The sequence below is a fragment of the Elephas maximus genome, chromosome 4, assembly GCF_024166365.1.
Source record: "Elephas maximus indicus isolate mEleMax1 chromosome 4, mEleMax1 primary haplotype, whole genome shotgun sequence".
Classification (NCBI taxonomy): Eukaryota; Metazoa; Chordata; class Mammalia; order Proboscidea; family Elephantidae; genus Elephas; species Elephas maximus.
The window spans coordinates 25452038-25478909 of NC_064822.1; the positions used below are offsets into that span (position 1 = coordinate 25452038).

At 43.5% G+C, this 26872-nt stretch overlaps 1 protein-coding gene across 2 annotated transcripts; it reads left to right on the forward strand.

Moving 5' to 3' along the window:
• Positions 1–3345: 3345 nt before the first annotated feature.
• MAP3K8 (mitogen-activated protein kinase kinase kinase 8) lies at positions 3346–26872 on the forward strand. Of its 2 annotated transcripts, none has more exons than XM_049881727.1 (8): positions 3346–4044; positions 8339–8697; positions 16057–16224; positions 17937–18198; positions 19043–19149; positions 23688–23840; positions 24582–24828; positions 25739–26872. In XM_049881727.1, the coding sequence occupies exons 2-8, from the start codon at positions 8362–8364 to the stop codon at positions 25867–25869; spliced, it is 1404 nt and encodes a 467-aa protein (XP_049737684.1). In that variant the 5' UTR covers positions 3346–4044; positions 8339–8361; the 3' UTR covers positions 25870–26872. The 2 variants fall into 2 exon arrangements, with proteins under 2 accessions (XP_049737684.1, XP_049737685.1); XM_049881728.1 differs by lacking the exon at positions 3346–4044 and adding an exon at positions 4078–4418.

Genomic DNA, 26872 nt, shown 5'->3' on the forward strand with positions numbered 1-26872 from the left:
AGACAGGCCTGGTGATCTACTTCCAAAAATTACCTAGTGAAAATCATATGGATGGCAACAGAACATTATCAGATACAGTGCTGGAAGATGAGCCCGTAGGTTGGAAAACACTTCGTAATAGCTGCAACCTTAGTGGGACAGGCGATGTTTCATTCCGCTGTACGTAAGGTCACTGAGTCAGAGACGACAGCACAAGAAGAAAGCTGAGGGCAGCCTGGCTGCTCTAAAAATGCATACAGGTTGTGCAAATTAAAACTGTCATTTTCAAACAATGTGAAAAAATTCGATTACAATCCAACTCCACTTACATTATCATAAAAATTTACACATACCACTTAAAGAAAATGAAACTTTTTTTTTTTTTTTTTTTACTAAGCCACATATAGATATACCCCAGTTTACTTCGGTGTTTTGTAAAAACAACGTATTTTATGCGTGTCATGAAAAAGACTGGCTGAAGGCTAATGGGCCGACCAGATTGCCTACCCGTTGTTAATAATTTTCTATTTGAGAAAAATGAGTTCTGATTTCCAAACTACAGATACACCAAAACCAAATTGAACCCATTGCTGTGGAGTCCATTCTGACTCGAAATGACCCTACAGGACAGAGTAGAACTAATTGCCCCACAGGGTTTCTAAGGCTGTAAGCTGTATGGAAGCAGACCGCCAGGTCTTTTCTCCCATGGGGCCGCAGCTGAACACTTAAATCACGACGCCACCAGGGTTCCTTAATTACAAGTGTATAAACCCATTATCTGGAGCCCTGGTGGCACAGTATTTAAGAGTTCAGCTGCTAACCAAAAGGTGGACAGTTCGAATCCAGCAGCCGCTCCTTGGAAACCGTATGGGGCAGTTCTCCTCTGGCTTGTAGGGTCGCTATGAGTCGGAATCAACTTGATGGCAACGGGTTAAGTCGATTACTGTCTCAGCCTGTGAGTGGAGAAAGCCTCTTCAAGTCAACTGCAACCAGTTGCAACCCAATTTTAAAGTGCTTTTTGTTGGCTGGAAACAGCTTCAAGAGAGCAGCTTTGTAACACACTTTATAATGGCTTCTCGAATAACCCCCTTTGGCGGTGTACCCTCCAGCTCAGGTGGTTCCTCACTAGCAAGTCTAAAAATCATTTTGCTTGCAAGCTTCTAAAAGAACAGGGTTGTCTTCATAAGCCTGTGTAAGGAAGGGCGGGGGGGAGCTGTGAGTACACAAATCTTTTGTTTCAATTGTTCTTTCTCTTCAGGGTCTTAGCGGTCACCAGGTTCAGTCGTTGTTAGACTTTGAAAACGTTTTTGAGTAAAACTGCTGCCTAATTCACCCCAGCAGATGAAATCTGCTATAGCATTAATCATGAACAGCCAGTGAGAACCCTGTTAAACCAGTCAGTTCACCGGCTCCCTAAAATGCAGCTATATTTGGGCGACCTCTAAATCTGGAGCCCTGGTGGTACAGTGGTTAAGCATTTGGCTGATAACAGAAAGGTCGGCAGTTCAAAGCCACCAGCCCCTGGAAGGGGTAACGATGTGGCAGTCTACTTCCATAAAGATTTACAGCCTAGGAAACCCAATGGGGCAGTTCTACTCTTATTAAGGAAGTAAGCTTAATACTTAGTTCCCAGAAGATTAGGTGTGGTTTTAATGAGCTCATTCCAGGGGATGGGGGCAGGCAAAAGGCGGGGTTCTGTGTTTCTATTTTTAAAATGCTTATAAGGCTCATCCTTTGTTGTGCATAAGACTGACAGATGAGGGAGAGAGGGTTACAATATGAGCCTACAACCTGCCCCAACCTGGTTTCCAGAGTAAAGGCTCAAATAAAGGAGTAAGAGACAAGTTTCAGCCGAGACTGGGATAATCCGCTCTTGAGCCAGTGCCACATTCCCTGGAAACCTTGTCCAGGCCAGGTCGCCTGAGCTTCTTCCCGGCATCAGTACTGGCTGGTTCTGCCCAGGCAGTGCTGCCCGGCCGGTCTAGGCTGCGCTCCCTCCAAGCCCGGAAAGGCCGAGTCTCCTGAGAAAGGCTTTCTCTTTTTCTAGAGGGCGGTAAATGCCTGCGTCATTCACGCCACAGCAATCACCTAGCTCTAGTGCTTTAAATAAATTGAGGGATGATTTAGTACTGAGTCAGTCCTCACCATTTTATTTGCTAATTGCCCTACTTTTCAGTTTATTGGTTGGCTCAGGTGACTGTCAATTTGTTATCATCCTCCTTCCTTCTTCACCAAACACAAAGAAATTATGGGATTTAAGATCCTGCAGCAAAGGCCTTGTTTCTCACCTCAGCTAGCCTTATGTCCACCAGCAAACTTATACGACTTCCTTGGATATGTGTAATACATCCAGTCCTTTAATCGCCACAGAAAAATGCGGAGAGCTCTAAAGCGAGCCCCCTACAGTCTTGAAACTGAGGAGAGACAATGAGCTTGGGTACTGGAGAGGGCGGTCATGCTGCGCCTGAATCTGGGTTCTGCCTGGGATACCCAGCGTTCCTTGGTAAGTTAGAAACGCTATTTACCCTACTTTTTTTTTTTAATCATCTCCTGCCCCCGACACTCTTGGCAAAATGCCTGGCTCGGGTTGGGAATGTCCCGCAGAGTAGATTTCGAGAAGAGAGGTGCAATTTCCCTGGGGTTCTTTTCTTAAATATTAAATACTTCCCACTGAAAAAGGAAGAGGAAACCCTCGTGGTTAAGAGCTACGGCTGCTGACCAAAAGGTCAGCAGTTCGAATCCACCAGGCGCTCCTTGGAAATCCTATGGGGCAGTTCTACTCGGTCTTATAGGGTCGCTTTGAGTCAGAATCGACTCGGTGGCAACGGGTTTTTTTTTTTTTTTTTTAATAACACTATAAACGAACTTTGATCTTCCCAAGCAGGACCCAGCTGCGATCAATACAAGCACACTCCGTAATGGGGGTGGTGACACAAATAACAAGTTCCAATAAAGATTGTAAAGAACAAAACCAGGTTGTATACTGGTTTAATACCGGTGGTTGACCCCCACGTTCTGGACCCACACGGCGCAGCCTGTTTCAAACGTTTGTTAAGCAGAAGTTCGCGGGTGCGGACCACGGATGATGGCACTAATTGTTTGTGGACCTAAACCGGGACCTGGTCGGAGACGGTTCACGTTACCCGCAATCGGATCGACAGACGTGGTTCCCAGAGCAGAAGCTAACTGCACCATGGGCGCTGCTGTCCAGGCGGGTGGGGGCCGGGGGCAGGCCTTCCCGGCACCGCGCAGGATAGGGCCGGGTGCCTTCCGTCTCCCCCTGCCCCACGCAGGCGGGCTGCATCTCCCACCCGGGCACGTGCCTTCCCCGCAGGGCCTAAGATACCGGAGTAGCGCTGAGGGCGCAGGCAGATTAGGGCATATGATCTCCTTCGAATAGACTAGGAAGGGGTGGGGAGGCACGCTCGACCTCTTGCCAACTCCGCCATTAGGACGCCCTCTACCACCAGGTTTTCCGGTCCCCAGGTCCGGAGTCAAACTCATCTGGTGTCCCACGCCCCTCAACTAGGGCCACAGCTGCTTTCACTGGCCCCAAGCCGTGGCAATTTTTCTCCCCAGAACCTCCAGGCAGTTTGGTAATTCCGACTCCAGCGCTTGGCACCCCTCGCCCCCGCCGGCTGTTCCTCCGTAGTCCCCGCCTTCAACTCCGCCCTGGCGCTCGGAGAACACACGGGAGGGGGCCGGAATTTCCCAACGCGGGGGCTCGAGTCTCCGCTGTAACCGAGCAGTCTCTTTCTGTTTACGGAGGAAAGGGGAAATGGAAAACGCGGGGAGGCGGCGGCTACTGCCTGCTGCGCCGCCCCTCGGCGAGCTCAGACGCCGTGAGTCAGGGGCAGACGACGGCGGCCCGGGCTCACTCGTCCGCGACCGCCTGGACGACGCACCACGCTCCGGGGCCTGTCGCCCTGGCTCCCACCTCTGTCCCCGCCGGACCTCGGTTCCCCGGCGCGCTCCGCTCCCAAGGGCCGGCCACCTGCTGCGTACCGAGCAGTCGGAGGGCCGCAGCGGGAGCGCCCGGCCCGCCGGGGCGCTCTAAGGCGGCAGGTAACCAGAGTTTTGGGGCTCGGGGGTTTGTTTCTGGTCGCGCTCCTTGTGGGTGCCTGCCGGGTTCCCGCTCCGACATGGAGGCTGCCCCGCAGAGAGGAGAACTACCGGGCGAGCGGAGTTGGGGGCGCAATTGCGTTTACGTCCTCGGCGCGGGTCTCCTGCTGCAGCTAGATACGGCTGGAAAGCACCTTGCGCAAGGGTCTCCCGGGGTGCAGACTCGCGACTCCTCCCCCTTCCTCCTCCTTCCCGGATCCCCAGCCAGAGCAGTGAGTGCTGGCCTGGACAGTGAGCGGGGAAGCAGGCACCGGGTCACTGCGCCTCCCGCCCCCGATGCCCGCCGGGATAGCCGCACTCTCCCTGCTGAGCTCCGGGTGAGTGGATGTCGGTGGCTGGGGTACCCGGCTGCCGCCTCAGTAACGAACACGTTTAGTGTTGACAAGCCCTCGAAGGCTTTCTTGGCTTTTAGGATCGGGAAGAAGGGAGTAGGGGTTTCCGGTGCAGAGACCTTAGCGAATGGCTGAAAATTAATTTCATGCTTATAACCTGGACTCTGTTCTGGGGCTAAAGAGAGTGGTTATAAAAAAAAAAAAAAAAAAAAAAATTTTTTTTTTTTTTTAAGCAGGACGTAAAACCTAAGCTTTTGGTCTAAGAAAGAATATTAGGAATTTCACAGAAATCGTTTCCCGGCAGTCATGTGATACCGGGATTCCGAAATTCTTGCAGTTGGGCGGTGAGCGCTTGTTTAGAAGGAAGTCACCGCATGTGAGGGGGATGAACCGGAGCGTTAACAGGGGAAGGCCACGAGCTGTCTAAGTGAAAGATACGCGTTTTCATCTTTGGGAAGATATTTTGGTCCAGAACAAGGGGCTGCTCTTGATAAAAACAGGGAAGGAAACGTTAATGCAGTTTCTTGTCGAGCCTGTCGCATGAGTCCTGTGTATTTGTCAAGTATCGTCAGGTTCTAGACGCCTCCCAGTCTTTCCGATGGATTGGGTTTTGTGTGCAGAACGTTCTGGCGGGTGGACTTTAAGGAATGTGTCATTGTGAGGACAATTGGATAGTCAAGGCGTCTAGAAGTTTTGAAGCAGAGTGGCCCGTGCTTCTTTACAACTGCCATGCGTCATTTGGAGGCTTTTTGAAAACAAAACTATGATAAGTGATACGCCCTGAGGGGCAATGTGGTATTTTGGCAGAAAAATCTTTTAAATGGGAAGTAACGCCAAATATATTCAGACTTTGTTGGGCAGAAGCTTGTGCCTGTATTCTTGGCCATTTTTATTCACATTTGCCAGAAATCCTCAACTTTTGTTTGTGTAGAGGGAAATAGCTGAGAGTATTATATTAACTTTTAGGGAATGGGTTTTCTCTTAATTTTATTGCTGGTTTCTGAAATAATTCAAAGCAAATGATTTTGACTGTATGTGCACACCTCTCCAGCTCTAAAATTGGAGCAATCCTCTGCTCCGTTAAGAAGTAGGCATTTTATGAGGATTTTTATTACAAACTGTGTGCTTTCGGTGGGATGGGGGGGAGAAACAGTAGTCCTATACTAATGGTCTTTACTGCTAAACTGGAATATCTTCATAGTCTACACTTTTTCTACAGGGATGCTGATCCTGAATAACTCAGAAACGTTAGCATATTGTGTCCCTAATCAAGGCTGGAAACTGCAGCTGCTTTTCGCAGGGGCTTTTAGCAGGCAGGCAACTGATTGTCAGGGTTGCTGGGGAGCACTGATTTGCCTGAGAAGCCCTACGTTGCTAAGGAAGTACTGCAGGCACTGCAGGCAGTCCCTGTGTCAAAGCCTTCCACACCCCCACACCCTCACCCCCAGCTCCCAGCTTATTAGGGGTGTGTAGTGTCTTTAATCCCAGGTTTTACATATAAATGCTTGAGACTTTCTGCAGGATTTAAAAACCCAAACCTGTCTTTCATTTCTGGATCTGCTGACTGAATTGTAAACTGCATGGAATTTTTCCTCCTCCTTCCTTGAGTCCTGTTAGTACTGGGAACTTTTATTTTCTCTCAAGTCGTCCATTTGACAAGTAAGTCCAGGAGCCTGGGATCTTCCCAGCCAGTGGAGTTCTAAATTAAGCTGCTTTTGTTTTAACTTCTGTTTTTCCAGTTTAAATTCTGAAGTAGAAACTGCAGCTAAATGCCTTGCTGAAGCCAAAGTCTGACACGCTTCCATTAACCCAACAAGTTCCTCTAGTAACTGACAGACTCCAAGGGCCTGAATCACAGCTCACTGTTTAGACGTAGCTGTGGTGGTAACAGCCGGCAAAGCGTTTCATAGATTTCTGCCTTTTCTTTTTCTCTCCTTTTAGATCTAATCTTTATAACCTCACTGTGAAGAAGCTGGGGGAATAGGTAGCCACAGCCCGTTTGCAGATAAGCAGGAAGGCCCAATGCCAGTATCTGCAAAGCTAGGAATCTGACTTCTTTTTAATGCACATAATTGTTGTTGGTTGCCTTCAGTTAGAACTGTGCTCCATAGGGTTTTCCTGCTGTAACCTTTTGGAAGCAGATTGCCAGTTCTTTCTTCTGAGGCACTTCTAGGCGGGTTCGAACACCAGCCTTTAGGCTAGTAGTGGAGGGCTTAACCGTTTGCACTACCCAGGGACTCCTTATGCATATAAGAACAGCTGCGAGTTGCACAGCTAAGTTACTTTGCACCAGACGCTGCTCCGAGCTCCTTAAGCACATGCCCTTATTTAATCCTCATAGCCAGTCTATGAGGTAGGCACAGTTAGTTATTGCTTCCGTTTTACAGATTGGAAAACTGAGTATAGAGAGGTTTAGGTATTGACTGGATCCCAGACAGTCTGCTTCCAAGTCAGCGCTCGAAGGAAGCCAGGATACTAGATGTGATTTGTACATCAGAAAATGACTGTCACTCAAGTTAATGACGACACTGACTTGTGTGGTGGTTTTGTCAAATGAAATTCACTCCAAGGCAGATCACTGGGTCATACGTGCAGATGGTCCTTGGGAAACATTTCCTGGAGCTTTGAATCAACTTGCCAGGTTGACCAGAGGTTCGTGGGTTTTCGCACTGAGTGTCATATATGTGAAGAGCTTATGATTTTAAGAATGTGAAACATTTTTCAGAGAGAGGTTCTGTTTTCAGGGGCACAATGGTTTAAGTAGAAAGATGGGCTTGGGAATTCTCTTAGGCCCTTTCACCTTTCCCTTTCCAGTGGAATTGTTCTAAGATCCTGAGTAACTCTGTCCCTTTCTACACTAGCTTTACCTTTGTTTTTCTCATTTGCAGATTCGCAAGTGTGGTGCTCAATTTGTAGATGAGAACTGAAATACAGCACTGGCTAGTACAGTTAGTTGGCCTTAGCCAGAGCTTGTTTATGATAGATTTGGCTTTTCTGGTCTCTTTGTGCTACTACAACATCTACAAGGCTATTTATCTAGATATTAAATTAACCCCCTTGGGCCTTCCAGATGGAAGCTTTGTGCTCTTGAAGAATTCTGGTCCCAGGAGGGGAGGGCTGCTGATTCACAGGTTAAATGAATCATCTCCGTTGTCATACTGGGCACTGGCAGGGCTAGGATTTGAGATTTGCTGAGTAACTCATTCACATCAGACTTATTCCTGAAACTTGACCTGTCATCATAAAATAGTCTTAGATTAAAATCTATTTTATTTGCCAAGATAGCTCCTAGACTTGGTAAAGTTGGTCCTTTGACCTGAAAGCCACCTAAGCCTAAAAGCCATGGTGATCCTTAAAGGGAAGGTTGCCACCCTAGGATTATGTAGGGTTGGAAATCGTAAAGGGTCGCAGCTAAGCAGAGGTACCTAAACTATTCTCTGTTGGTGCTGTATTTTCAGGGAAAGTTTGTTTTCTCCAACTCTGTGAGTGTCAGGTATGTTCTCTGGGGCTCAGGTTTCGCCTCTGCAAAGCAGGCAGGTTAGCCTGAGGTTACGCTCCCTTTTAACGCTTCACTGCCTGTAAACTTGAATTCACACTCACTGTTGACATAAAGGAAACCCTGGTGGCATAATGGTTGAGTGCTGTGGTTGCTAACCAAGAGGTCAGCAGTTCAAATCCACCAGGCACTCCTTGGAAACTCTGTTGGGCAGTTCTACTCTGTCCTGTAGGGTTGCTACGGATCGGAATCAACTCGACGGCAGTGGGTTTGGTTTTTTGGTTGACATAAAGCCCTCATTTTGTAAGCAAAGGCATATTGATGCCTTTCTGGACCCTTTCATGCATTTGGATCTCAATGCTAGCAGGAAACAAACCATTCAAATGAATATTGGTGTTTTCTTTCACAGACGTTCGAGACACCACAACAGTAATGGAGTACATGAGCACTGGAAGTGACAACAAGGAAGAAATTGATTTATTAATTAAACATTTAAACGTGTCCGATGTAATAGGCATGATGGAAAATCTCTATGCAAGTGAAGAGCCAGCTGTTTATGACCCCAGTCTGATGACCATGTGTCAAGACAGTAATCAAAATGAGGAGCGTTCAGAGTCTCTGCTGCTCAGTGGCCAAGAGGTGCCTTGGTTGTCATCGGTCAGATATGGCACGGTGGAGGATTTGCTTGCTTTTGCAAACCATATATCAAATACCGCAAAGCATTTTTATGGACACCGACCACAAGAATCTGGAATTTTATTAAATATGGTATGTTATTTTCTAATCAGTTGAGTGCTGTGTCTTTGGTTTTTACTACTGCAGCTGCATTTAATGCATTTGAACTTGGTTTTGACCGGTTGCCAGGTATGGTTTTAAAAAGTGTAATGTCTGAAAGAATCACCTCCATGTTAAAAAATTCAAGAAAACGTCTTCAAGTATGATTTTAAAAAATGTAATATCTGAAAGAATCACCTCCACTTTAAAGATTCAAGAAAAAGTCTTCATTACAGATTCTGTTAAAAACTGTTGACTATATCTGAATTGTAGTTCTGCAAATAGGTAATTAAGAAGAATGTATTTTAACTGAACGGTTCATTAAAAAGTTCATTTATCCTTGAGGCTGAAGAGAAAGGCTTAATGAGCATCCCTTGTCTCTGATTGATAATTCTGACAGCTGGATTCCTTACTGCTCTCTTTCCACTCTTAAAATGAGAATGGCTAAATTCAGTTCTTGCAGAAATGTAATTTGCAGGCAGTAAATAGCTATCCACAGATTCACTGTATTTAATTGGCAAAGGATAAATGACAAATGATATGTTTGCTCAGTCATCCTGAGTATCCCAAATATTGTGGCAACAGTTGTTGCCACAAAAACAGATCAGGTGATGTGTTCAGGTGTGCCTAGGATGGAGTCAGCTTCTTAGTATGTCAGAGGTGAACATAGGTGCTGGCTAAATTCCATCCAATTTTTTTTTCAAAGAGCAGTTTGCAAAGGAGTAGGTGGTAACTTGCAAAACATGCTTGTTGATGTAAGTGAGTCCCTTTCCTTAGGTGTGTCTCACTGGCAAAATGGCTACTGCAGGAGGGGAAGGCCAGTGCTGAAGCACTAGAGAGTCTAGACAAATTCAGTACTTGTTTGTTTCATTTAATTAAGAACAACACCATCATTTAGGTCAGCTATGTAGTGAATGGAAACCCTGGTGGTGTAGTGGTTAACTGCTATGGCTGCTAACCAAAGGGTCAGCAGTTCGAATCTGCCAGGCGCTCCTTGGAAACTCTATGGGGCAATTCTACTCTGTCCTATAGGGTTGCTATGAGTTGGAATCAACTTGATGGCACTGGGTTTGGTTTGGTGTTTTTGATATGTAGTGAATATGGAAACCCTGGTGGTGTAGTGGCTAAGAGTTACAGCTGCTAACCAAAAAAGGTTGGCAGTTCCAATCCACCAGGCACTCCTTGGAAACTCTATGGAGCAGCCCTACCCAGTCCTATAGGGTTGCTATGAGTCGGAGTCAACTCAGTGGCTACCAGATTAATGTAGTGAATTGTTTGTTTTGTTAAAAGCAAGTTGTATTCAGCTGTACATCAGTGTGGACAAGATTACGTTTGCATAGTTGTATATCTTGCTTTGGTATGGATATACCAAACTGTTTTTAATAGTTGACTGACTACTTTAACTTGGGAATACTACTTCCTCTTATGCATGGGAAGTAATAATTCGAACTAGGAACAATGCCTTCAGCGGGTGCCTGATTTTATCAGCTGAAGTGTAGCAGGATAACTCTGGTCCAAAATAATGTGTGTATCTAATGGGAAATCAGAGTTACTGGGTGATATAAAGTGTTAGACCACTGGGCTGCTAACCAAAAGGCTGAGGTTCAAGTCCAACTAGAGGCACCTGGGAAGACATGCCTGGCAATCTACTTCCGAAATTATAAAGAGTGCAGAGAAATAGCCCCCTGAAGTTTTCGGAGCAGGGCCAGAAAAACTAAGGCAGAAAGGAGAGAAACTAAGACATGAAAAGCAAGCAAGAACTTTATCAGGAAATGGTCAGAGTAAAACGTTGTCGGTGGTGCCACAGAGCCTGTGCTCCTGAAATGAGCCAATGTGATTAAAGAGGAAATTTAAGAATAGATTATATTGTAAAGGCAGGGGTCTTTGAAACTTTGAAAGAGACTCTTATTTTTAAAATGAGCAAGATGATAAAATCTAAAGCAAGAAGACTTAAAAACAGTAAGAGGAGAACATTAAAATCCACAGAGAGGTAGAATTTGCCTCTCTGGACAAATCAATCCAATGATGGACGGCTCAGGGGGCCATGGCTGACTTTGCTGTCATTGGCGTGAAAGGCCAGATCACTTCCTATGTCTGTTAGTAATCTGTCTGTGTTTCAATAAGAATGACACAGGAGGCGTGACTTGCCATCCCTGATCTTAGCCAGTCTGAGACAAAATGGTGAAAGAGTTAGGGTTGGCTTTTGTCTCACTTCCACCCAGTTTTCTCAGTGTCTTTCCTCACATGATTCTCTCATTAGAGCCATCCTGTGTTCAATAATTTTCTCCTCCCATCCTCTACCACCCACTACCATATCAAAACTTTTCTCTTCTGGACTTCATCTGCTGCTCTGTGTCTCTCTGCTTTACAAAATGACAGCCAATGGCCTCCCACACTCATTGATCAATTTATAAAGTACATGTTCAGAATGAGGGGAAGCTGTCATTCCAGTATTCATCAGTTTGTTTACTGCAGGGATTCGGAACATCACCAGTGTATCAGGTACTGTTCCAAGTGCTGAAGATAGGCTGTGCCCTCTAGGAGTTTACTGCTTAACGAATGCAGGAGGCAAGTAAACAGGCAATTACAACAGTGTGGTCCTTGTCCAAGTATGACTATACCCGGATTGCTGTGGGAACAGGGTATCTTACGTAGTCACTAGGGTGGGGAGGGAGAAGGGAAAATGACTGCAGAGGTTTCCAGGAGGAATGGATGCCTAAGCTGAGGCCTGAAGCACTGAGTTGGAGTAGCCAGATGAAAGAATTGGAGAGTGAGGAGTGTTCCGGATAAAGGGAGTACCGTGTGCAGAGTCCCAGAGGCATAGTGAGTGTGGTGTGTTCTGGGAAACTAACAACCATAACACCTGTAATGTTAATTAAACAGGGTGGAGGGCCGGGAACTACAAAAATGTTCTGCTGCGTAGTCACATTGAATGGTGATCTCTGTACGTGTATGCATGTTTGTACTGTTTTCTTAGAAATATTATTTATTAAAGATTCTACCAACATCCAGCAAGACCTGGAGGAGAAACTTTCAGGACACTGACCTAGGGATCGCTAGGTGCAAGAGTGCCACAAGTTATTTATATTGTAGTCCGCTTCATAACCCGGTCTGGGGACAAATAACCTCCGGTGGATTGCAAACACGCCACCCTTTGGTGGCTATCTGGGAAGCTGACGGCCCCCATCAAATGGCCCATTGGTAGGTGCTGAATGCTGTTCTTCAGGGGTTAGTCATGGAGTCATATCTTCTCAGGGCTGAAGGAACCTTAAAGGTCCTTGAGTCCAGACCTCTGTCTGATGAGTGAATCACTCCATTCATCATCCCCAAAAACTGGTGGAGCATTTTGTTCTGTGTTTGCACATCTCCTGTGATGAGAAACACGTCACCTACTGGGGCATTTAATTTCATTTTTGGCCAACTCTGACTGTAAGAATGTTCTACCATACACAGAACTCAAATGTGTCTTTGATTCTCCTTAGTAGTAGTTCTTCTTTTTGGCCATAAAAAAGTATGTACAATGAGTCCTGGTTAAAGCTGCAGGCCTCTGGGCTAATGTGCCTCCGCGTGTATCTCAGCTCTGAAAGGGATTAACTGCATGACCCTGGGCTGGTTATTTCACCCTTCTGTGCCTCAGTTTACTTATCTGTAAAATGGGTAACCTCATACCTCTTACTCCATAGGAACGAATAATGCATGCATGTGACCTGTTTACACATAGTGCTTAATGAATGTAAGCCATCATGGCGGCAGGCAGCTGTTATATACAGTTGGTCCTCCCTTCCTCACGACAGTCCTTCCAGTATTGTAAAAATCTCACGTTCCCAAGATTTTCTCTCTTTTTCCACAAGCATGTCTGATTGTGTCTCCTTGTCTTACAGTGTTAACTTTCCTCATCCTCTATGTAGTGCCCTCTGATCTCAGACCTGTGCCAACGCACAGAACTTGAATGTGGCAGCTCTGTTGTTGTGTGACCAGCGGAGCAGGACAGAGCTAGCCTTGTGTTTGTTCTAGATATTGTGCCTCTTTTAATGAAGCTCAGCATCACATCAGTTTCGTAACAGCCATATCTTGCAGGTCACTTAGCAAACTCACTCTTACTAAAATACCTAAAGCTTTTTCGCACGTGTTGCTCCTGGGCCCAGTATTGTTTAGTAGAGATGACAGCAATCTGGATGAGGAAACAGGAAGCGTGCGTTAAGAACTGCACTTAAAGATGATTTTGAAATTGAAGAAGTTGGCAGAAATAATCAGCATCGAGTTCCATAAGTTTGTTTTTTTTTTCTAGAAAGAAGAAAAAAACTCATCCCAAATCCAAACAGGGAGGGAATTGCCATGAGTCGGAATCGACTTCATGGCAACTAGCAGCAACAACAACAAAACCAGGGAAAGACAAGGTCCGGACTTTGCAGAACTGTACACTAGTCAGAAATTGCATATCACACTGTGTTAAAGTCCTTGGGCCTGTCATCAAAGTAGCATGGAGAACTTGCAGGGTATTCTGAAGAGGGTCCCCTGAATGAGGGAGGCTGTAAAACGGGGTCCAAGGAACTTTGAGTATTTCATTCAAGGAGGAAAAGGCTAAGGTACGCTGAGTGACATGCTGTTGTGTGCCACTGAGTCAATTCCCACTCATAGTGACCCTATAGGACAGAGGAAAACTGCCCCTACGGTTTTCCAGGCTGAAATCTTTACCAAAGCAGATCACCAGGTCCTTTCTCCCTTGAAGCATCTGGTGGGTTGGAACCACTGACCTTTTGGTTAGCAGCTGAATGCTTAACCACTGTGCCACCAGGGCTCCTTCAAACCAAAAAACCATATCCTTGCTGTCGAGTCAATTCTGACCCATGGTGACCCTATAGAACAGAGTAGACCTGCCCCATAGGGTTTCCAATGGGTGCCTGGTGGATTCGAACTGCCGACACTTTGGTTAGCAGCCGAACCCTTAACCAGCACACCACCAGGGTTTCCAGGGCTCCTTTAGTGACATGTAAATGTAGGCTTTTAGTAACTGGTTTTGATACTGGCTCAGCTTTAATTACAGCCTTCTGGAAGATAAAAGAAAGGAGGTACGGCTTTGGGGTCAGAATCCTGGGGTGGAATCCTGGTTCTGTCACTAGCAAGTTACTTAACTTCTTGAAGCCAGTTTCCTCATCTGTGAAAAGGAGTTAAAAATAGCACTTGCCTCATAGGATTGTTCTGAGACTTTGATGAGATAATATGTTAAGGTACTGAGCACAGTGCCTGGCCCATAATCGGTACTCCATCTGCCTGCTCTTATTATCCTTTGCCCTCTTGGACAGAATAAGATGACACGGCCAAATGGAGGGGCCCTGGTGGTGCAGTGGTTAAGAGCTCAGCTGTTAACCAAAAGGCCGGCAGTTCGAAATCACCAGCTGCTCCATGGAAACCCTATGAGGCAGTTCTGCTCTGTCCTATGGGCTTGCTATGAGTAGGAATCAACTCAATGGCAACAGATTTTTGACGGAGCGGGGCGGGGGTCAAATTAAGGTATAACAAATTGCAGTTGGGCAAAAGTGAAAACTTTCATAAAGGGTAACTGGAAGGTCTGGTGAAATTGTGTCTGTAAATATTTAGTAAGAAGAAGCAATAACCAGGTGCAATTGAGTGCTGTGATTCTGGTTCTGTCGAAATACGGAAACAGACTCAATTCATGTGTTCTTAGCGTGGTGCAAAAAGACGCCTCCAGCTACTAGAGAAGACACGCTTCTTGAAAGGAGGTCATGTTCCAAACAAGGCAAGACCATGGTCTGTATTTATTCCTATTCCCTTTAGAGCCCTGCAGAAGGCCCCACGCAGAGGACGCACTCAGTAAATACTTAATTTCTTAACTTAGTGACTGCACTTCGAAGTATTAAGAGTTATTCTCTGCTTCGTGCCCTAACAGTGAGCGCGTCTGTTTGTGGATGTGTAGCTAAAATTAGCAGTAGAGGGTACTGAATGAATAACCCTTACAGGCACTAGAAATGTTCCCGTAGCACTGGCCCGAGTGAAGAGTCTGATGTATCTGCGGATGAATCAGGTATTCATTCATTCCCTTCCCGTGTGCTAAATTTGGGAGTTTGTCACGTTCCCCCTTGAGCACCTTCTGTACTTGAAATAACATAATGTCACAATGATGGTTTCATAATTCCTAGTATAATCCCAAGTCAAAATACTACTAGTTACATTTAGGAAAAACTGGACTTTTGAGACTCTTTGTCCCTTGAAAGAACACTAAATATTCTCGAGGTGTGGGCTTCAAGTCACACGTCTTGTGGGCTACCAGATTAAGCAGGAATCCCTGGGTGGGGCAAACAGTGAAGCTCTCAGCTGCTAGCCAAAATGGTGGTTTGAACCCACCCAGAGGGGGCCGCAAAAGAAAGGCATGGAAAACTGCTTCTGAAAACCCCCCAATGAGTGCTGTTTATTTTGCAACACATGGAGTTGCCATGAACTGAAGTCAACTGTACTGCAATTGGTTTACCATACTAACCTGCTTTTAATTTTAATTATAATTCCCTTTTTTTCCTCTTTAAAAATCCAGATACAATTTATAGCAGGTAAAATACACACGTCTTAAATATCTGATTTGATGAGTCTTGACAAATGCACACACCCTGGCAACCCACATGGCTATCAAGATATATCGGTTTTAATTTTTAAATTGGCTTGTTTTGCAACCTCTTGGAGGTGTTGCCTTGCCCGTGAATTCTCAGTGGCCAGAGATCATATAGATACCTTCTTCATGGCTATCTCCTTGGCACTAAGCACAACACCTCAAACATATTACTCAGTAAACAGCAGATGAGTAAGTAGATGAAATTAATTTGGCCCTGACTTTGTGTATGCAGCATTGTCAGCTCGTAGCTCTGGCATAACACATTGTTTTAAACAACCTTCTGTGATCACCAGTTAATTCGCAGGCTCTGTGTATGCATCATGTGTGAGTAATAGCTACATGGCTCAACAGGTTAGCACATTTTAATCAGAAACAAATCAACCTGCAGGCACAGTTTATATTTATGCAGTCTTTATTTTCAGCCTTTTGATCGCAGCAGTCGTGTTCCTCAGATAAATAACTTTTCAAGTTCTAGTCGGCAATTAATTACTCAGGAGTAGATGGAAATGCGATCAGGTCTGACCATGGAACTGTTTCTGTTAACATGCTTTCTCTGTCTTGCTGAAGCTCTAAATATCACCCCTGTATAGTGTTATGATGACACCTGGTGACACTCATTTCAAGTACTGCATTTAGAAATGCATCTCAAATAACCAGTTTCCAGTGTGTGGGTCTTAGAAAATGACAGCTTTGCGAGATTCTCACCCACCCCGGTTTTTATTTTGTTGTAGGTCATCACCCCCCAAAATGGACGCTATCAAATAGACTCTGATGTGCTCCTCATTCCTTGGAAGCTGACTTACAGGAACATTGGCTCTAATTTCATTCCTCGGGGGGCCTTTGGAAAAGTGTACTTGGCCCAGGACATGAAGACGAAGAAAAGAATGGCGTGTAAACTGGTAAGCACTTCATAGCTAGGCCGTGTGCATTGACTGTTTGACATTAGAGCTTTTGCTTGTTTGTTTACTTTTTTACATTATTCCGAGGTTCTTATCCAAATGACTGGATCTTACCTAAGGGCACTGTATGCAAAAGCACCTGTTTTTGTGGATTTGCTTGCTATTGCTACCTACTGCCCATTTGACCCCTAACCAGTAACCAGTTACCCTTGAGCTGATTTCAACTTACGATGACCCCATGTATGTCAGAGTAGAGCTGTGCTCCATAGGATTTTCAGTGGCTGATTTTTTGGAAGTAGATTGCCAGGCTTTTCTCCTGAGGTGCCTCTGGGTGGACTTAAACCTCCAACCTTTTGGTTAGCAGTAGAGTGCGTTAACCATTTGCTCCACCCAGAGACTCCATTCTGCCCCTAAGTCTCTGCTTATGTGGGTAGTTGATTTTAATCTAGCCTCAACCACGATAAAAAAGGAAGTGTTAGTTTATTTAGCACCATCTTGGGTAGTTTTTTTTTTTGGATAGTGTCATCACTCCGGGCGGGGGGAGGGGTGGCGGGGGGAGTAGGTGTGGATAGAGGAACGCTATCACCCAATGCAAGAACGTATCTAGGTGCTACTCCTTCAATTACACCCGCTGAAGAAAGGGGCAGGCCAGAAAGCAGCTTGGAAATCTGCAAGGTTTCTCAAGATTACAGATTTAAAGGGATGAGTTTAAATAGACCAATTGTTGAAAAGACCCCATTTCTTCTTATTAAAAAATTACTGCTAAGATATCACCAGTTTGGAAAACTGTCAGTATTCACCAAATTGAACATTCACATGCCCCATGACTCAGCAATTCCAGTCTTGTAAGTATACACCTGACAGAAATGTGTGCACGTGTTTCCCAAAAGCTATGTACTAGAATGTTCATAGCAGCACTATTTGTGACAGTTCCAAACTGGGAACTTCCCAAATGCTGAAATGTGGCGTATTTATACAATGGAATACGGTACAACAAAGAGAATGAGTGACTTCCAAGTATAATAGTGTAGGTGAATCTCATAACCATTGTGATGAATCAAAGAAACCAGACACAAAATAAGATCTAGAGTTTTTTTTTTACAAATGGGAACATGCTGTCTGTCCTTCTGGATCTTGCTTTTTTCACCTATCACTACATTTTGGAGACATTTGCCTATCTATCCGCACTTAAAGATCTACTCTCTTTAATAATAACTGTCTGGAAAAAAAAAAAAAATTTTTTTTTTTTTTTTGGTCTGGTATTGCATGATACAGATGGCCATACTTATTTTAAATGCATTGTCAAGAGTATTAACTATGGGACCAAGGCCTTTATACTTTCTCATCATAAACTGAAATAGTGAAAATACAAACTAAGGTCTATGTCTGTAATCGGTGGAAAATGATCTCGCCTTTGATTCTGTCAGGAATAATTTTAAACCCTTGGTTGATTTCTATACTCCATAAAAATAAAATTTTATTATTGTTGTTTTTTATTTTCTTATTTAGAATTTTATACCTATAGCTAACATGATAAAGAGGCAGGTCTGAGGTAACATTTTTTGAATTCTGCAGTACAGTTTCATATAGTACAATTTCATAGTATCCTTGAGGGTGCTTGTTTGCCTTTTGATTTGTGTGTTGATTTACGTTATATATTTTTTCATTATCCAGAGTTGGCTTAGACTCTTACTCATAGTTTTCTGTTCTAGATCCCAGTAGATCAATTTAAGCCTTCAGATGTTGAAATCCAAGCTTGCTTCCGGCACGAGAACATCGCTGAGCTGTATGGTGCGGTCCTCTGGGGTGACACTGTCCATCTCTTTATGGAAGCAGGCGAGGGAGGGTCAGTTCTGGAGAAGCTGGAGAGCTGTGGACCAATGAGAGAATTTGAAATTATTTGGGTGACAAAGCATGTTCTCAAGGGACTTGATTTTCTACACTCAAAGAAAGTGATCCATCATGATATTAAACGTGAGTTATCTCTGGATGTACACTTTTTGACTTAAAGAGACTAGTTAGATGGAAGAAAATGGTTTTAGACAGGAGCCTAATAGATTCCTCCCTTCGGCCTGTAGACCCTCAGTGGCAGGGCTAACTCCTGTGGTGTACACTCTGCCTTCTGCCCTGGTGCTCTGGAAACGTGTTTTTTAAGAATCAAGATGTGTCTCTAGAACTTTCAAGGCATAAGGAGGAGAGATGGCCCAATTCTCAAAAAGATAGAGCCACACACATCTGTTAAGTACTACTCATGCCCTTATGAACAATGCTTTTTAAAATTTAATTTTTCTTCAACATATACACAGTCACATATTTTTGAGAAACAAATAGCTTTTTAATTTTGAAGACCAATTTGGCAATAGTCCACTGAACAAGCCTTCACTGGCTGCCTTCTAAGAGTGACATATGGTGAGGAAATAAGAGAGACCTGCTATAAATCCTAATTGCTGTAGCTAAATTGGACTAGCAAAACTTCTACTTCAAAAAACAAACAAACAAAAAACCAGGTATTTTAATTGTTTTAGAAGAGTGACTTGATAATAGTGTGCTTACATGTTAGAATTTGAAACATTATGTTAGTAGCTACCACCATTTATACCCGTGTTGGCTGAATTCTGGACAGATGTGAAACAACGTCCACCTGAATGCTAACCAAGATTCACTGTCCTTTTTTGAATATAATACACTCATCTCAACTGGGAAAACATTTCAAGTCTATTCTGATTTGGGATTCGTTATTATTTAGATAATGTTTTCATTTCGTTTATGTGTGTATATACAATTTTGTACTAAGATACAATTTTCCCTCCCCTTACAGCTAGCAACATTGTTTTCATGTCCACAAAAGCTGTTCTGGTGGATTTTGGCCTGAGTGTTCAAATGACTGAAGATATCTATTTTCCTAAGGATCTCCGAGGGACAGAGGTAATTATATTCACATGAAAGTGGTTAATATCCTACTAAGAATAAAGAAAAAAAAAATAGTACTAGAATTACTGTGGGGAAGAAGGTTAAAGACAGTAGGAAAATCATTGCATTAAGTCATTGTTGTCATTGTTAGCATATTTAAGGAGCACTTGCTATGTGCCAAGTTCTAAGTTTAGCATTTTGAGTGAATTATTTAATTCTCTCAGTAACCCTGTTGTGGGTAGGTATTATTATTGTAGGCAAGTACTGTTGTTATTCCTCTTTTACACTAAGGAAATGAGCTTAGAGAGGTTAAAATTTGTACCCAAAGTTACTCAACTGGAAACAAATCTAACGCTTGAACCCAGTGCTTTCTGAGTCTAAAGTCTAAGTTTTGACTGCTGTGTGACTCTTTTAATATAACTAATATATATATATATTTATATATTAACATGTTTTTTAATATAACTAATGTATATATTTTTTATTAACATATGTTACTAATATAATGAGTATTACTAAGTTCTGGCCCTATTACCACCTTGATTATCAGGGTCATTAATAATATGTATTGAGGACCTGCAATATTTCAGGCATATTTTTTAGTCCTAGAGATACCGTACCGTATTTTTACACAAATAACACGTGCCCTCTACGTTTGTTTGCAAACTGAATTTTTGTAAGCACCGCCATGCCATTTTTTTTTACATATTGCTGTAAGAAATTTAGCATAGCATGCTTATGAAAATACATGGGGTGGGGAGGGAGCGGTTTGCAAACAAAGGTAGAAGGCATGCGTTATTTGCATAAAAATATGGTAATAAACCTCAAGTAGTGAGCACTAACTAGACATAAATTAGCTATAATATTTAACTCATTTGTGAAGCAAAAAAGAAACCTATAAATGAATCAAAATGAGATTCAGAGAATTGTATTCATGGACTTTCACATAACAATTAATTTAGCATTCAAATTATTAGACTGAATAATTGATTCATCTAGCAAATGTTTATTGAGCATCTACTATGTGGCAGGGCCTGTTATGGGCAGCAGGGATAAAGCATTGAACAGAACTAACAAGAACTTATGCTCAGTGGTACTTTAGAGGTTTCCCTTCTCTGATGGAGAGGACCTACGCAAGTAATAATAATTTACCGAAATTATTAAAACAGCAGCTGTCTATTTCGCAGTAGGTTATCATAGGGTTGGATGGAAACAGGAAAGTAAAAGCCATTGCCGCCGAGTTGATTCCCACTCATGGTGACCCCATAAGACAGAGCAGAACTGCTTCCTTGGGTTTCCAAGGCCGTAATCTTTATGGAGGCAGACTGCCACATCTTTCTCACTTGGAGTGGCTGGTGGATTCAAACTGCCAACTACCTTTCGGTTAGCAGCCAAGCACTTAACCACTGGGAAAGTAAATGGATATAAAAACTGCTTTTCTAGCCTCCTCTCTATTCCTGTGGGGTGTTTCAAAGACTCCCAGATGCTCTTTCTGTCAGCTGTGCCTATAGGAAATCAAGAGAGGGCGCTCAGTTGCACCTTTTGCCTCAAGGTTACCAGGTGCGGTCAGTCTTGGGGTTTAAGCAAATAATGTCCCCTTAGTCAAGCTAGTATATGCGTTGCACTGAACTGAAGCGAAGTGAAAAAAAAAAAAAAATCACCTTCATTTCAAACCAGGATGCTGAAAGCCTTTTCTTAACTGTCAAAGCAAAGACTCTTCGGGCGTCAGAACAAACCCTTGTTTTTGCTGATATTACTAACTAAAGTTATTACTGGGAAATACTTGACAGAGGATTCTTGATAGTCTCCTTTGAGCAGAATAATATTCAGAAGAGAAAACTGGAGACCTTTTTTTTTTTTTTTTTTAAAGAATGTTTTCATCTCCAGATTTTAAGAATACCTTGCCAAAGAACAAATCTAATAAGACTTAATAATTATGACATGTTTTCTTTGGAAAATGTTTCAGCATATCTTGGCATTAGTCAAGAGTTTAGATATGTGACATTCTCCCCTTTTTCCTGGAGCCAGTTTGAGAAACAAACTATTTATGGTATTAAAGATGGAAAATACCTTTCTCTTCCTGGCAGCATGATTAAATCAAACATTTTGCAATGCTGGAGAAAGACACGTCCTTTCTGGGATTCTCCAGCAGAAAGAGAATGTATGCTTGGGTGTGAAATGGTAACACGGCATTCACTCCTGAGTAGTATTTAGATAAGTTATTTTCAGCAAACGTAAATTGTTTTTTATGAACTGGCCAAACTGGCTCTAAGGCTTGACTCCATTTCTATAGCTATAAACTCTGTTCAGTCTGTGTTAGCTGTCTATTCAGTACTCGCTAGTTGAACTGTGGTAGTAAGCAAGATGGTAGAGTCCTCAGTGAACCTTTCAACAAGTTTATTCTTACTCCTCATACTTAAAAAGCCAGTAAAATTAGTCAAAGTCATTGATGATTCCTGATTCCAGCAAGACAGCTCACAGATGCAAATACTGACCCAGCCATGCTTTGTGTTCTCTGTTTCAGTGTACGTGCTCAGGACATTATATTCTAAGCACATAAGGCATAGCATTATCTAGTATATATTTAATCTATAGTTTTTGAGTTGCCTGGTACATAGTGTAACTAGTGAATGTCACGAACAAATTAGAATTACTTTTTTAGCATGGCTCCCTTTTTTTTTTTTTTTAAAGGTCTTACTTTCCTTGGAGTCTGATCTTGCTTTACATAAGTTAACATGTAATGGTCACACACATATACACAGTTTCGTCCCCTTTCTAACAAACACTTTGGGAGATGAAGCTCCAGACCTGATGGCCAGTTCCTTTGTTCCAGTGCCCCTGCCGCAGGGCGAGACACTCTCAAAGTGCTTCTGTCTGTCTGTCAGCCCTGACGCCAGCCTTTGCTCAGCCAGCCTGCAAAGTCCTTGAGCATTCTGCCCTGAGGCTCCCTGCCCAGGCTGTTCCAGCTCTTGTAGAGCTTGAGGAAGCAGGAGCTGTGGGTGGTGAAGCTCAGGCTGCCAGCCGGAGGGGCAGTAGTAAGGTCACAAGATTGGACAGGGTGCTGCCACCCACAATGTTCCCCAAGGGTGCAGTCACATGGCGCTCAAGCATTGCCTCAGCACAGCTACTGCTGATGACACCAACAGTAGATACTTGGCCTACCCCTGCTTTATGGGGGTAGGGAAGGGGAGGAAATAGGCATTGTCCACTGACAGTTCATAATAACCCACTGCATTTATTTTTTAACTTTGTGATTGCATTTAGTAAGAAAGTCCTCAGAATCTAAGTACTCCTATCTTTTCTGCAGGGAAAGCTTGAGAACAAGGAACTCTGGCTAGCCTTTTTGCAAGTGAGGGAGCATGCGCGAAAGTGGGCCAGCTGGGAAGTGTTATAGGAAGGAGCTGGGCAGGGTTAGGATGAGGAAACTGGGCAATTTCCCCACTTTTTGCAAGCCAGTTCTTTACTTACTTACTCTGCAGTGTATTCCGGGAACACTCATGCCCCTCCTCCATATTCTAATGACCCAGAGAATTTAAAACCTTCTTAAAGCAACATATTGATAATTAGGATATTAGCTACTACATGTCTGTGACAGCCGGGTCACAAACCTAGCTCATTGTCACCTGTATTTGTGCGCTCTCTCTTTTGAGTTAAAGACAAACACGTATGAGAGAAACTATAAAACTAGGCTTACTTATTCACTCTCTCTTACTGAAACCAAATACTACTTACACAGTATTAATGTGGCAGGTATTTCATATTTAATGACTGGGCAACATGGTAGGTAGAAATAAGAAGTAGTTCTTAGAAATGACAAATTGGGGTCATTTTTGCAGCACTGTATTTTATTTTTTAAGTTCTTCTGTTCCAAAGGATTGGTGATAATACCCTGTAGACCGCTGCCACCTTTTGTTACTGGAGATAGAGGTTTCACAGTTTAATTGCAAGAATTAGGTGAAGTATTTTTGTTGTGTCCATTTAAATATGAAAGCAGCTGGTATTTTAATTGGAAAATTACCTACCCCCTATAAAGGCAGTTCCAACTCATAGTGAGCTGATAGCACAGAGCAGAACTGCCCCATAGGGTTTCTAAGGCTGTAAAGCTTTATAGAAGCAGACTGCCACATCTTTCTCCCTTAGAGCAACTGGTGGGGTTGAACCAATGAAAGTTTGGTTAGCAGTCGAGTGCTTTAGCCACTACGCCACCGGGACCCCTCCATTAACTACTTCAGATCAGTGCTCTACAGAGATTTGATGAGTGGAAATCCCAGGCCCCTTTGCTGCCCGATCAACCTTGTGTTCAGGTCACGGGCAAGTGGTCTTTACCAGGCTGTTCTGACCCCGTCAGCCCAAGCTACTTGGACTCCAGGTAATGCCTGATCGTCCTCCTTCACTCTAGGGGACACAACAGTGACATTCTCCGCTGCCGGGGATGAAGTGTGCAATAAAGGTCGCCAGGGTGGAGGCCGCCAGTTTTCCACACACTGGATTGGGGATGTGGAAAAACAAGACAAAGGACGGGATTCAGCCTGACTTTCCCACTTCTTTTTCAGATATACATGAGCCCAGAGGTGATTCTCTGTAGGGGCCATTCAACCGAAGCAGACATCTACAGCCTGGGGGCCACGCTCATCCACATGCAGACGGGCACCCCGCCCTGGGTGAAGCGCTACCCTCGTTCAGCCTATCCCTCTTACCTGTACATTGTAAGTGAGGCAAACCAGGTGTGGTGCTGGGATGGGGGAGAGTTCCACCTGGGCTGGGGAGCTCTTACACCTCCTGTTCTATCCCCACCTGAATGGGCTGATCATGCGAGACAAGCACGGGTTCTTCCCATGTGGAGGGAAGCCCCCTTCTAAAAAGAAGACATTGCTATTTTAGTGAGAACTTAAATGTGAATTAGGCGTAAATTATACATTATTCCATCATAAACCAGTAACTGGTTGCTGTAGAACTGATTCCGCCTCATGGCGACCCCATGTGTGTCAGAGTAGGACTGTTGTTGTTCTTGTTAGTTGCTGTTGAGTCAGTTATGACTCATGGTGACCCCACGTGGACCTTGTGTATCCAAAGTCGAACTGCTCCATAGGGTTTTCAAGGATGTAACCTTTTGAAAGCAGATCACCTGGCCTGCCTTCCGAGGCGCCTCTGGGTGGGTTTGAACTGACAACCTTTTTGGCTAGTAGTCCAGTGCGTAACTGTTTGCACCACCCAGGGATTCTATATTCAAATGTAGCCTGTATCTTTTACAAGTTTAAACTAAAAGATGGGTTTAACTCAAGGTCCTTAGGAAATTAAAGGGCAGCTTGTCTAAGGGGATGGCCTGGGTTTACTGCAGGGGGTGTGGTGGGAAACCAATTACTTTCCGATGTGTTATTACTGGAGTATTTTCCTGTCGAGGATCTGTTTTCTTACCATTAATGCTAAGAATGCTGGTCTGTCGATAGATCCACAAGCAAGCGCCTCCGTTGGAAGACATCGCAGACGACTGCAGTCCCGGCATGAGAGAGCTGATAGAGGCAGCCCTGGAGAGAAACCCCAACCACCGCCCCAGGGCCGCAGACCTCCTAAAGCACGAAGCCCTGAACCCCCCGAGAGAGGACCAGCCACGCTGCCAGAGTCTGGACTCTGCTCTCTTTGAGAGGAAGAGGCTGCTGAGTAGGAAGGAGCTAGAACTTCCTGAGAACATTGCTGGTAGGGACAGCCTGCTGTGGTCATCATCTCTTGCTTTCCTTCCTTTTCATTCTACATCAAACCTGCAGGGTTCCTGAAACAACTTGAAAAAAAAAAAAGAAAACAGTTTCTTGAGTACCATAAGTTGTTTGAGAACTTTCAGCCAGTACAAAAGCATTTTGTCTTAAATTGGCCAATTTACCAGGAAATTATAACAGGTTTTCAGTGCGAATGTGGTTAACACAGTCCTTGGGAATTGCCTTTGGCTTGCTTTTTTGCAGCAGAGAATATCTTTTGGTTTTAAAAACAAATCAGGGATGATAGTTTTGCAGTTGGTAAAGCACGGGGTTCTTCTGAGTTCAGTTATGGTGCCTGCTACCGTCTTCTGTTGTAAATATCATGGCACAGTTCTGCACAGAGAAAATACTGAGTTTAAAGTCAACTCGTATTTCTGTTTTCCTGTGCTTGAAACTCTTTGCCAGTTGTGGAACTTTCCCATTTAGGAACGTTGGTAAGCATTCCAGGAGCACTGAATAAGCTTAGGAGAACGGCTTCCATTTTTATCATTGATATCCGTGGCATTCTTAGTCCATTTAGATCCAAAGCCAGATGCCAAGCCTGTAAAGCTGACTTGCATTCCTCTGCTGCTTGTCTGACTTTTCTGTATCAAAGAGAACCGTCTGGAATGTTGGAAAATATGCCGGGGTTTCCAAATAATTTCCTGTAGCCATTGACTCTTCTGTGAACTCTTTGGTATATGTCGTATTATGTCAGCTAGTCCATCCTGTTCACAGAACGAGTCTTTGAGAAAACCAGAGCTTAGAGGCTATTGCATTAGGCCCCAAAGTATTCTTCCTTTGCAGAAGGAACAGGTATTTATTATTGGGCTTTTTCCCTCATGATTTATTGTCTTCAATGTTGCCCTTTTCAGATTCTTCATGCACAGGAAGCACAGAGGAATCCGAGATGCTAAAGAGACAACGTTCTCTCTACATAGACCTGGGAGCCCTGGCCGGCTATTTCAATCTTGTTCGGGGTCCACCCACGCTAGAGTATGGCTGATTGATGACATCATTTCCTCTAAATTAAGACTCAGCGTTTATCTTCTGGAAGCTGATTCTGCTGACTGGACACGGAGACTCTATACAATGGCTTGTGCCATTCATTAGCTGTGCACCGTGGCTCCAATGACTCATGAATGTGAGCTCCAGGCGGCTCCCGTGTGTCTGATTGTGAAGCGACACTGGTACACACTAGGTCTACAGGTTCTCATTTCTCAGGTGGTGTGACTCCAAGGAAGGACATTGGGAGTTCATAGAAGGATCGTTTTTGGTGACTGATTCTATTCACTTTGCACTTTGCTCAGATTTTTAATCACAAGGATAATATATTAGCCTAAAATTACTGTTCTTGATTCTAATTTAAGTGTGGGGGTCTTCATTTAACTCAGAATAATTGTTTGGTATAAATATTATGTCATAACTCTTTAAGCCTTTGTCAGTAGATTTTAGTACAAATCGAATTCATTATGTTTTGGGTAAATAGGATAACTTGAGTATTGTAGCAATAAGCTGAACTAGTGTCTTAAAAATGGCTGAGCGGTGAATTAGGTGCCATCTGACAGCCTATCACTAATGACACGTCCTAATATATTCCTATGGAAACATTTTGTACTGTACGTGCTATGCCTAGAACATTTGAAACACGATGTTTTGAATGTGGATAAAACTGTGTAAACCACATAATTTCTGTACATCCCAAAGGATGAAAATGTAACCTTAAAGAAAAACAGGAACTTTTGTAAATTCTTAAACAATGCTTCTTTTATAATTCTTATGACTACTTTCTTTCAAGCATTTGTATATTAAAATAGCATACTGTGTATGTTTTATAGCAAATGCTTTCATGAGACTGTCTTATATCTATCTATATATATATATTTTGACATTGTAAAGTATGTGAGTACTCCTACTTAAAGTATGTTTTTACAGTCTGCAAATGAAACCAGCATTTTGTCCAATGTGATTGGTCAGGTCAACCAAATAAATCCAATATTTTGTCTTAA

Coding starts and splice junctions, on each gene's coding strand:
- MAP3K8 (XM_049881727.1), top strand. CDS start 8,362: ATGGAGTACATGAGCACTGGAAGTGACAACAAGGAAGAAATTGATTTA. Junction 19,150..23,687: donor AGGATCTCCGAGGGACAGAG/GTAATTATATTC, acceptor CTTCTTTTTCAG/ATATACATGAGCCCAGAGGT. Junction 23,841..24,581: donor ATCCCTCTTACCTGTACATT/GTAAGTGAGGCA, acceptor GTCTGTCGATAG/ATCCACAAGCAAGCGCCTCC.